The sequence below is a fragment of the Aythya ferina genome (genome assembly GCF_964211825.1).
Source record: "Aythya ferina genome assembly, chromosome: 3".
In the NCBI taxonomy this organism is placed as follows: domain Eukaryota; kingdom Metazoa; phylum Chordata; class Aves; order Anseriformes; family Anatidae; genus Aythya; species Aythya ferina.
In genome coordinates, this window is record NC_140298.1 from 109,738,207 (window position 1) to 109,750,216 (window position 12,010).

A 12,010-nucleotide genomic window follows, 5' to 3' on the forward strand; every position below is an offset into this window, starting at 1 on the left:
GATGTGAGCAAGCTATAAAAGAGAGAGTGACTAATAAACCGTGGTTGTAAGGGAAAAGACCCATATATGACCAACAGGAGTACTTTTAAGCCAAGCATCTAACAGAGCACAAGAAGAACTTTAAAGGAAACAATAAAAAAAAGACCACAGAGAGAGCACTCACCTAACTCCTTTGACAGCTCTATTAATGTCCCAGAAGTCAAAGGACAGGATTTTACTTCTGCAATGTCCCACGTTCCTGCATTTCAAAAAGCAAACAACCAGTAACACAAAATGTGGTGTCATGTTCACAGCTGGCAACTGCAGTTTCGGCCTGACACTCCCCATCTCCTTCCATGTTCTCACCATCCTGCAGCCACTTTTGTTGCTAAAGAATCAAGGAGAAATTATCTTCTACAGACAAAGGGTCCAGCCCAGGTGCTATTTACACCTTCTCATCACTTCAAAGTGCACATCACACCAGCATGTTTCTTTGGACTTAGTCAAATTCCTCTCTTTTGGACTGTTTTGCCCTTCGTGCACAACTGGCAGAGGTTGTTGTCATACATCAGCCTGGAGTTTGGCCTTCTGAAGGCAAGAGAGTGAAAAATGGTACCAGTGACCTTCTGCCATTGACCCTGTACTCTGCAAAAGAAAGGACTCCAGCAAAGAAAGCAACCAATGTAAGGGAAAGCTAAGACCACTTTCTGAACCACCAGAGTCCAGGATTACTGCTACTGAAGGTGACTTGTTGTATGGCCTTACACACCAATCAATCCACTCATTAAGCTTGATCAATCAGTGAGATCTTAATGAAAACCAAATGCTTTTGGAAATTAACCAAAAAGCAGTATTAACTATTTTAACTTGTAACCCCCCACCCCCAAGAAGTTAGGAAGAGAGTCTAAAAGATACAAAGGTCCAATTTCCACCCAGTTATTAATTATTAGTGCTGCTCTAGAATCTGCAGGATCACCCACAGTAAAAATGCAATGTGAGACACGGCTTTGCCATAAAAACTAAGCCATGATGGAAAAGAAAAGTCATCAAAACACTAGTGAGAAAGCTGATATCATCTCTTGATCTTTAGCCTAATGGCCTGGCAAGCCATCCCTTCACTGCTTTAAAGGAGTCTGAATATTTAGAAGCACAACTTCCACCTTCAGCTTAGATTATACAGAGAATGTCCCAGCAGCACAACCAAGAGACTCGCAGTAGCTCTTGGTGATTTTGTTTGGATACCAACGTTGGGTTAATCAGCTGGGAAGCTGGGAAACTGTGTCAGTACAACGCAGTACTGCCATGAGCACACTGCTGCCAACTGTCAAATACCCAAGCTAATTTAGGAATACCTTGCCCCATATTTCTTTGGATATACCCAAAGCCTAAGTCTGATCATGTGTGTGCAACCTTGGACTTTGCAAAGGAACCAAACACTAAATACCTGTGGCTAGAAAGCTGCATACACCCATCAGGTAGTCTGCAATACAGGAGAAATTCCTGTGCCAAACACTTCTCTTTTCATATTGCCATCATGCTAGAGAATAAAGGACAGCTAACAGGGTTCAATGCAAGCGGACAACGCCATGTGTGCAGGATGAATGCCAGCAGGCAGGACTCTCCGAGGCAATGTATGCTGCAGGACACTATAACTCATGAAACTTTCCCTCTACAATGCTCCCTCTAGGAACATAGGCACTCACCTACATTGGAAAACACATCCTCTTCTGACTGGGAGGGCACAGATTCCTCTCTGGTAGCTTCTGAGGCCTTTAGCACAGTCCCACGCTCTGCCCTGGTGATGAGAGCACCTTTTCCACGGCCACCAGTGTCCTCTGCGAGTGGCCACCTTGTTCCCTTCTCATCCCAGTCAAAGGCCGGCTCAGCCACCGAGCTGCCCTGTAATGCTCTGCTGGCGTCTTCTTGGGAATAAACATTATCACAGGGTTACAAGCATTCTTAATTACAACAGATGATACAGGGAAAGAAAGCCTGATCCAAACGCATCAGACATAATGTCCAGATTCATGATGAAATTATTTAGATGCCTTGGGCATCGCTCGGGACCCACAACAGTAAAGGGAGCGAAAGAGGACAGCAAGACTTCCAAGGGAAAGGAAAGAAAACCTCTTGGATGTTGGTAGTCCAAGTCTGCTGAGAAATCAGTGCTAGGCATACACACAGTAGAAATCACGACAATTATCTCCAACATCTTTTGTTCCAAAGGACTCCCAAAGCACTTTACGACTCCAACCTTCAGAATAGCAAAGCCTTTTCCTGATGCTCTGGTGGGCAGGGGACCAGTGCTGACATCAACCCCACCTTCACACAGCTTAATGCTGCTGCTGCTGCTCATTCCCTGCTGGGAAAGAGCCGTCAGCACTCAGCAGGGTTAGGGCTTCTTCCTGGAAGTGGGAAGAGCAGATTTCATTGCTCTCTAAATGTTATCACTAAGAGGGACCAGCACCATCAGCTGATTTAACCCATTGCACAGCAAAGGTTCCTGCACTTCACCAGTGACTTCGACCGCAGCTTGGTCCTCTGAGCTCTCTCCCTCACCCTGGGCCAGCAAAGCACGTACACCTGCGTGGGTTTAGGGTTAATGCACACTTCCTTCTGCACAGGCAGCCAGCACCGCTGGTGCCAACAGGCCAACTGACGTGAACAAAGCCAAGTGTGAGCCCTTATGCTTTGCTGGAGGCCACGCAGAGACCTCAGCACTTTAAGCCCTTAGAAACTGTCATGGAGATATCTAACCCTTGGCTTCTGTAATCTAGATGATAAAGTGGTCCCAAAATGTCTGCGTATTTTTAGATCAAAATTCGCTGTTTACTTGCCCCGATCTTCAATTTTAGCAGGGCTTCTGAGGTACTTTACGATAATGTCTTCTTGCTGACAGTGCACAAACATCCGTATTTACCCAGCTGTGTGTCCCAACTCCAAATTTCTTAGCTTCTAAATTGCTCTAATATGTTTAACTTCATAGGTTTCTCCATTATACTAATGGTTTTAACAAAGATAATTAAATTATCAAGACATTTCCAAACATATTAATTCCATGACCTGCTTTTATACAGCAGTCATAATAACATAACCAGTAGCAATGTATATAGGCATAAGTGCATGGCGGACACTTTGAAATCCCCACAGGAAAAGTGTGGTGTGAGTGCATAATGCTGCTCTATTTTATCTCATTAAGATAACAGCACATTTCCCTTTTATAGATGTTTATTCTGGGCAGCCCCGAATTAAGGAATCTGTTTGGAACTGGGCATATAATGCAGGTTTACATTCATTGTTAGAAAACATCTTTTGTCAAGTAGCACAGAACAAACTAATCCCATCACACCACACCTTTAGCAGATCTCAGATCTAATGGACATTTGTTTTCAAAGTCCTGTGGTTAATAATATGTGTTGTAATGAAAGCCTGGAATAAAACACAAGGCTCGCCAACCTGTTTTTTCCTGAGTAGGAGAAGGCTCAGGGGAGATCTTCTTGTACTTTACAATTACCTTAAAGGAGGTTGTAGCGAGGTGGGGATCAGGCTCTTCTCACAAGCACCAAGTGATGACGGGAAATGGCTTCAGGTTGTGCCAGGGGTGGTTTAGGTTGGACATTAGGAGAAATTTCTTTACTGAAAGGGTTGTGCAGTGTTGGAACGGGCTGCCCAGGGAAGTGGCTGAGTCACCATCCCTGGAGGTCTTCAAGAAACATGTAGATGTAAAACTTAGTAGCATGGGTTAGTGGTGGGCTTGCCAGTGCTAGGTTAAAGGTTGGACTAGAGGATCTTAGAGATCTTTTCCAACCTGAATGATTCTGTTCTATGATTATAAGTAAGCAGTCTAAATGTGTGCAAAGATTTTGCTCTCTAATGATGAACAGAGCAAACAGAAAGACTCTGGGAAGTTAGGAGTAAGAAGCCCAGTCAGATCAGGTGTGCAAACTCCCCATAGCCTGTAAATTTACCTTTTTGTTTCAGCCTTTCCTTCCTTAAGTGTCTCTTTTCTCGGCTGCTGATCTTGGTCTGCCAGACACCTACAACAGAGAGCAAAGGTCACTGTGACTCATCTTAAGTTAACAAGAAACTTCCTCTACTGCCTGTACTGCTTACAAGGCAAAGTGTTCTCTGCTCGTTTTCCATGCTGGCTGTAAAAGTGCCCCTGCAGCGATGCTGCCCGGTTGTATGCAGCATCTCCCCTGCACAGTGCTTGCTGCCTCTGCAGAAACACAGGCCACGTTACATAAGAAATCCCTCTCGCAAACCTGTCTGTCATGTATCCTGACTCATTTAACTGCACATATTCTTCTGTCCTTTGTGTCAGCCTGATAATGCGACACCCCTTTCCCTCGGGGGAGATGTCACAACAGAGCATCAACAGCCTCGTACGTCTGACAGCACAGGGAAGTTCATGAAGAGCTTAACCATCAAACACGGCTTCGATTTCCTGACCTTCTCTAGCCCTCAGCGTACCCTCAGACCTGGTGTGTGATGTGAAGACCCGCTGCCATCCAGCTGACTTCCACGTGCACTCATTCATACCAGTCAGGCCACGCTCTGCCTTCAGCTCTGCTCTCCACAAGCTACAACACGACAGGAGGGCCTGCCAGGAACGGTTAACAAAGAAAAAAACACCGTCCCCTGATTTCACTGAGACAAACATCTTTCTCTAAACATCCCTGAACACATGAAACAGTTCAGCTGGTTCATCTGTCCAAAAAAACTAAATAGCCCTTTGAAGAAAGCCTCCGCTGTTTCCCATTGTTCTCCTGTGCCCTTGCAGGCACTCGTTGCTCCTGACGCAAGCACCCGCAGGGAGGACTCCAGCCCAGCAGCAGTGAGGGCTTCTCCTGCTCTCACCAGAACACTAATCACATTATAATCTTTTAAGCCCAGAAAAGCTTAGATTTGCTTGTTTTCAATATGACCCCTGGTGGGGGGAGACTGACAGGCAAGAATGGAGTGTTACGTATTTTCCAGTGAAATTATAGCTGCCTGAGCCATGCTAGCCTCTGCCAGGTTTCTTTGCAGCTTTGCTTGTAACCAAAGATCTTGGCTCCCTTCACAGGCGTAAGGAATTGGCTGTGTGTTATCCATGCGCCTTTTCCAGCCTCATCCGCGGGCCCAACAAAAAGCTGCCTGGAAAGACCACAGCTCCTGCTGTGGATCAGCATGGCAAAAGCCACAGGATTGGAGCAAGAGCAGAAAGACAGGACCCTGCTCCCGGGTGGACCTCTGGCCACTTCAGATATGCTTTCGCATCCACAGATTTGCCATCTCTGTGAATGCAGGAAGGACCTGAGAAGTGTGGCAGGAAAGCACACAGCCCCTATCTGTGTAGTTACATGTAGAAATGAGCAGATGATAAAAGCCTTTCTCAAACTGGCTATTTTTCCCATTGATGAAGAACACAAAAACGGTAGAGAATGCCTCTCTTTTAAAATATTTCATCCCATGTTGTTTTCTGTTAATATCAATCAGATAACAGAACAACCACAACTTTTCTTACCTTCCTCCTCTTGCAGCTTGTCTTTTTCCACAGGAAGCAGATCTTTCAACGCCTCCTTGTCTGAGCACTGGGCTTTCTTCTTCTTCTTAGGCTACAGCATCCAGGAGATGCGCAGCAGAAAGATCAAACAGGTATTTGTTACATTTCATCACGAAGGAGTCAGGGCAATAGTTTTAAAATGGAGAACACACACTGCTACTCCGAGAGAGAGCATGAGGTTGCTGGATTCTCTAAGTGAGTACAACGCTGGTCCTGAGCACATTTTATTGCAAACTCCAAGCTCATTAATGAAACAACTTTTGTCCTACAAAAGTAGACTTATCTGCCCGGTTAGAAAGCCCACATTGTAATTCAGCCACCTGCTCTAAATAAAGATTTGCATTTATCATTTTGAAGACTATAAAGGAGTAAAACCTATTTCCCCCCTTTCCAATCAGTAACTCTGAAATCAACATTAACACGCTGCTTATGATTAACAAAAAAAAAACAACAACAAAAGACATACAATAATCTATTTTTAATGAAGGTATCTGTAGTGATCACTGATCTAGAAGGACGCAGCAGTGGCTCAGGCCATTTTCATATGGCTTGGTGAAACAGTAGAGCTACCTTTAAGCCTTGAAATTTGAATGTTTTAGATGTAACACACTGGTTCTTGACTTTTTTAAGGTGGGATACTCCCTGCCATCAACATGCCTCCTGCCCAGGCTGAGGGCTGCTCCTTGTGAAGGCAGAGTGGCTGTAAAGCACGAATACTTTCTTCCCTACCAGTACAAGTGCACCATGCCCAGATAAGACCCTTGCCCAGACACAAGGAAATGTCCCGTATCAGAGCTGGAGCCAAAATACAGGAGATTCTAGCTCCTGGTTTGGGGTGCAGACCATGAGATCATCCCACTTGTGGCCGTAGTAACAAGCACCACAGTGTGACCATGCCAGAGTGTTACTCGGTGTTATGTTCCTCACTCTTAACTTCTCCATGAACAGGAACAATAAATTGTCTTTAAAAATATCAAATAAACAACATTCTTAAAACAAATTTCTCTTGAAAGATGTTATATAAACTCTAAAGCTGTTACTGGTACCTTAAGAAGCTTTTTCTCTCTGATGTTGGCTGACGTTACAAGCTGCCCATTCACTGGAACCTAGAAGACAGACAGCAAAAAAAGCATTAGGGAATATGTATGTGCATGTGTATGCATAAATATGTATGTGCATAAAATTATGTTAATACGTATGATAAGCTGAAAGACATAGTTAAATAACACCCGGTACAAATCTGGACTAGAATTTATGGCCTTTTTCCAACTTGAGTTAATTTATTCCAAATTAATTAGTGTTAGCTAAGCCCTCATGAATGTAAATCCAGGAACACCAGGTAGATTTATTCCAGAGCAGACATATTTGTGGTTTATCCTAAGATTTGTCTAGGATCAAAGTTGTTTTTCAGATAGGGTAAGCCTGCCTGAAAAAAAGCAGCACAGACAGGAGAAGGCTGATTTTGATTCTTTTTAATGAACGGGAGCTCACTGCACAGCATCCCCCTTCCTTGCCCAGGTTGCCCTGGTCAGAAAGCATTACTCAGGGGATGTGTGCTCCCAAGTAACAGGGAAATTTGTTTCCTCTTCAGAGAGATGGTGGCAGCGGGCAGATGGAGCCGCGGATGTGATTGCAGGACCGAAGAATGATGCTTGCAGTTCATGAGAGAGAGAGGGGGAAACCAGCACACTCTGCAGAACACCGCAGGGTGAGCGAGGAAAGCTAAAACTTGTTCCTAAGAAAAAAGAAAGGCTCACTGGGTGGCCGTGTCCTTTTGGGCTACGGGGACACAACCCCAGATGTGACAGGCAAAGACTCGGAGCCACCTTGTGATGGACGAGGTTACAGCTCCTGCATGGCCACGGGGACGTACTGAAACTATTTCCACTGAGCAACAAGTTTTCATAGGGTCTCCCAAAGGCGCTCTGCAACATCATTAGGACATAAAGCTAATTATTCTTTGAGATGAACCAGCATTATTTCTTCTATGCCTAGTTCAGGTATGAAATAATCTCCCCCAAATTCTGTACTTTCCAACATGCCACGCTCTGAACACACAGGCGTATTTCTGGGTCTTCTGGGAAAACATCCCAGTAACTGGAGCCAAAATACCTGCCCCATTGCATCACCAATTTCACCAGCTTTCAAATTATAAGCTTAAAGCAAGTGGTGCACATCTCTTTTGTCTCCCTGAGCTATCATTTGGTAGCTTTATAGTTATATTCTTCTCAACAGTCACTAGCTAAATAATGACCTCTGTGTTAAAACCCTGCTATGTTTCGAAATGGTTAGCAAGACCATCCTTATTTTTTCCCCAAGAGCAGTCATCTCTCTTCTGAGAACCTCATATTCATCTCCTAGAGGTGTTACACAAACCCTACCACAAAAAGGACCACCTTCCATATCCACTCAAGGAAAAAATCCCACTCTGCCTAAGCATCCACAGCTTCTCTGGGCTACCTGTTCCAGTGCCTCACCACCCTCACAGCAAAGAATTTCTTCCTAATATCTAATATAAACCTACCCTCTTTTAGTTTAAAACTATTACTCCTTTAGTTTAAAACTATTACTCCTTGTCCTATCACTACAAAGAGTCCTTCCCCAGATCCCTTTAGGCACTGGAAGGCCACTGTGAGGTCTCCCTGGGGCCTTCTCTTCTCCAGGCTGAACAACCCCAACTCGCTCAGCCTGGCTTCAGAGGAGAGGTGCTGTAGCCCTCTGATCATCCTCGTGGCCTCCTCTGGACTCACTGTAATAGGCCCACATCCTTCTTGTGCTGGGGCCCCCAGAGCTGAACGCAGGGCTCCAGGCATCTCAACAAACCCTACTAATTTCCCAGCACTCGTAACAAAATATTTACTGCTTTGCAAAGGCTTTGCCAAAGAACCTCCTAAATAAAGCCACTTTCAGCCACCATCAGTGACAGAAACTGCAGCACCAACTTAGGAGGCAAGAAGAAGGAGGCTTTTTTGCCACTTCTCAGACAAACACAGATGACAGGAGACATCCCACCTCCTTCTAACCTCTCTTCACATCAAGACATTTCTGCAAGCTTGAGAGAGTACACACAGAGAGACAGGGAGGTGTCAAGATGAAGGAAATGCACCGTCTCCCTCCCCCAGACTGCCATAAGCCAGCACAGCCTGAGGCTGTACAGAGCCCTGGCAGAGGCAGGGAAAACTCCAGAGGGAAAATTTTTAGTGCAAGAGAAAATTAGGGAAGGTGCAACCTCTACTTGCTCTGACAGCGTAGCCTCGGCTGGGGCAGGATCACGTTCCTGGCTCTTTTCTCCACATAAACGAGAGCAAGCAACAAGCTGGAAAAAATACAGGACTTTGTTTTAATGTTTTGCCAGTCTGACTGCTATATGCTTTTACCAGATGAGTGCAACATTTCCTACTTAAATGGTATTTCATCTGCTAGCCAAGGATCCCTCTTCCTCTCCATCCATGAATAAGAGGTTAAAAATACGCTGCTGGCAGCGTATTTTTACTGCATCCCAGGGGTCTTCACACTGACCGGCTCCTCAGCCCCAAATACCCCGGTAGGACTCCAGAACCTAATTACATCCTTCCTCAGGGGCTGCTGAGTGCAAGGAAAACACCAAATCTGACCACTGACCGAAGATCCCCAAACAGCCCACCACTGTGTGACAGTCTTCTCCCAGCCCTGTGGTATCTGCTGCTCCTCCACCGTCCCTCGGTAGTGACAGCACCTCCCTTCCTTCCATCACCAGGGACTTCTACCGGGTTCAGCTTCCTTCCAGTGGCAAGGTATTATTCCAGCCCAACCTTTGTGTTAAATCCTGCCTTTATCCAGCCGCTTTTCTCACTGTAAGCTGGCTGTAGGGCTGAGGAGCCCCACCCTGCCCTATTCTTCCCTTTGGAAGCCCTTAGGATACTGAATCAGTCACGCCTCTTTATCACGGGCGTTTGGCCATTCTGAAAAGAAAAAAGGAATTTTCATTATTTATTTCACTTAACTTAATGGACTCATTACAGAGAAATGAAATTTCTCGGGGTAACTTTTCCTGTAAGGAAAATGAAGTTTTGTACGGGGAGAACACATCTATGCCCGCTGAATTTAGTGACCAGATAAAGCCACCAGTACAAATCCAAACATATTGAATATGTGCAGACTTTTACTGGTATCAGACTTAGCATATTAATTTGTGCTCGCATTGTGGGGAACAATAGAAAGATTATTTTTAGTTCACGGCCATTTGGTTTGTGACCCAGAGGAACAGGATTTCCCCCCCACACCCTGCTCTTTTTTCCTTTTGACATAACCTAAGGTTGTATTTCTGATGATTGCACTGAAATCTCCACACTTTTGTGTTTAATTTATGTGATGCTCTTCATGTAGTTCAACATAAGTCACAAAGAAAGAAGGCACAGACGTAGGTTGAAATGTTAAAAAATATCAGCTTTAGCCATGAAAATACAAACCATGTGTTCAAAGCCATAAAACCATGCCCCTATACGCTTACCTTTACCCATTTCAATCGTTTCACAAGAACAATCCTGTTTTACAAAGCCAAGCACCTTTTTATAAGTGTCTTATCAAATCAGGAAGCCTGCTTTCAACTCTCAGTGCCACCAGCTGGCCACAGGTTTAATTAAAAATGGTATGAATGTTATCTGCAGCTTCGTGCACTTCGTCCCGCTCGGGGAGGTGCTGAGCATTGCCTGCCCCAGGAAGGCACGCAAAGGCTTCCCCAGCAGAGGGATACCAGGACAAAATAAACTCAGGGTAGGGAACCCAAGGGGAGCTGTTACATGCTTCACACACTGGGAATCGGGGAATTCATTAAAGAACATGAATAAAGATTCAGAAAATTGTTATAGGCTACCACTTTCTGAACACTTGAATTAAGTGGGTTGGGCACTGGAAATAAAAGAAAGCAAAATTACCCCATGCTGGCAAGGGAGTCTGTGAACAGAAAAACGTTTCCAGATTTAAGAAATAATTCAATTAAATTGCTTCCTAGTGCTCGTTCCCAGTGCAAAAGCTAAACTATTTTTTCTCACCTTATGTTATGGACAAGATAAATGTGGAGGCTTTGGGCCAGCAAAAGAAACACCAACACGCACTGAATTAAAAAAAAAAAAAGAAAAAAGAAAAAAAAGCAAACAGAAAAGGACTTTCTGAAGAACCTCCCTGAAGCATGCTGTTACTGCTGAACGAGATATCGCTGCGCTCTTCAGCTTTCTCAGTAAACCTTCAACGGGATGAAAACCGAGTAGGACAGCTTCACTTCCCTCAGCATCCTCCGGGAGATGTAGCGTTGCTGCTGACACCAGGCACTGGTCAGGATGTCTGCCACGCCACTTGCTGTCCAGCATTTGCTCTGGGTGCTCCTCTTCCCTGCACAAAAGCACAGGCTCTGCCACGGGGTAAGCAACCCAGAGCTGTGCTGCTGCAGGCCAGCAGCTTACATTGCTCCATCAGCAGACAATGAGCAATCGGCATGACAAATGCGTTGGGAAATAAGCAGCCCCGAGTTTCATTAACTCCCAATCAGATTTTCATAAATGGAAGCAGACATCCTGGCCGGTCTCGCTCTGCCACGTGGTCCTGTCCCGGTGGGAATGTTTCTCCACTGAAATGTGGGAGACGTTTCCCAATTCAGTGGGAAATGGGTGAAGGAGAAACTGCATCTCTGAGAAGAGAAAGGATGGGGTTTAGGGCTGAGCAAGAGTCCACCAGGGAAACGGGAAGGTACCAGCATCAAAGAAAATTACTCAGTTGCTCTGAGTTGCTCAGAGAAAGGGCAAGACAATGGTAATTTCCACCAAGGTGACAATGGGAAGCCACAAAAACATACTGTGCTCATTAGCAAAGGAAACAGAGAGGCTCTTCACATGTGACAGAACACAGAGAAACTTCTCTGGGCTGGGCAGCCGCAGCACTACATGCACATATCTACAAATCTGAAAAGAGGGCTGGAGCCTGGTAGTGAGCTGTAGCACAAATATAAATCATCTTAGCATTAATGTGCACTAATACGAAGTTTTCCCTAACAAAATCACTTCAGACGTATTCCCAGTAGGAAAGAAAATTATCTGTTGGAAGGGAAAGTTACATGGCAAATGCACACGATGAATACACTGAATTATATGGGAAATAGGTGCTGGGAATGGTGAATTTTTTCACTTCTGTTAGGGAGGCTGGCAGAGGAAAGGAAGAGATGGTGCTCCCATCACACATTTGCTCCAGGAACCTCAGGGAAAGGAGCTGGGCCATCAGCCTGGAAAATCTGCTCCTCTGTACTTATTCCCAGGGATGAAGTTGCCTGTAGGAACCCCCTGGGGAATAACCCCCAGGGGAAGGTGGCAGTTACCAAACTCCAGCACCTTCCAGGAAACCTACAAAACCAATTCTCATACAGGACAGCTACACGGAGATAATCGTGCAGGGGTGTTTCACTGGCACAAAGAGTACCATCTAATACGAAAGGCAGGAGTAAAAGGTCTGTTTGCA

The 12,010-nt window shown here is 45.1% G+C and overlaps 2 protein-coding genes across 7 annotated transcripts in view; both read right to left on the reverse strand.

Annotated features, from left to right (window-relative positions):
• LAPTM4A (lysosomal protein transmembrane 4 alpha) overlaps window positions 1–12,010 on the reverse strand; it is a 186,711-nt gene that overhangs the window by 32,988 nt on the left and 141,713 nt on the right. The window lies entirely within an intron of this gene.
• The window catches only part of LOC311434895 (uncharacterized protein), a 28,438-nt gene that overhangs the window by 12,874 nt on the left and 3,554 nt on the right, over window positions 1–12,010 (reverse strand). For 3 of the 6 annotated variants that reach the window (XM_084515388.1, XM_084515386.1, XM_084515390.1), the window contains exons 2-7: window positions 8,757–8,843; window positions 6,574–6,633; window positions 5,489–5,579; window positions 3,948–4,016; window positions 1,683–1,901; window positions 164–238 (exon numbers count right to left, since the gene is read on the reverse strand). In XM_084515388.1, the coding sequence (XP_084371514.1) occupies window positions 164–238; window positions 1,683–1,901; window positions 3,948–4,016; window positions 5,489–5,579; window positions 6,574–6,633; window positions 8,757–8,843 (601 nt within the window). The remainder of the gene's footprint in view (window positions 1–163; window positions 239–1,682; window positions 1,902–3,947; window positions 4,017–5,488; window positions 5,580–6,573; window positions 6,634–8,756; window positions 8,844–12,010) is intronic. The other 3 variants (XM_084515389.1, XM_084515391.1, XM_084515387.1) reach the window with 2 other exon arrangements.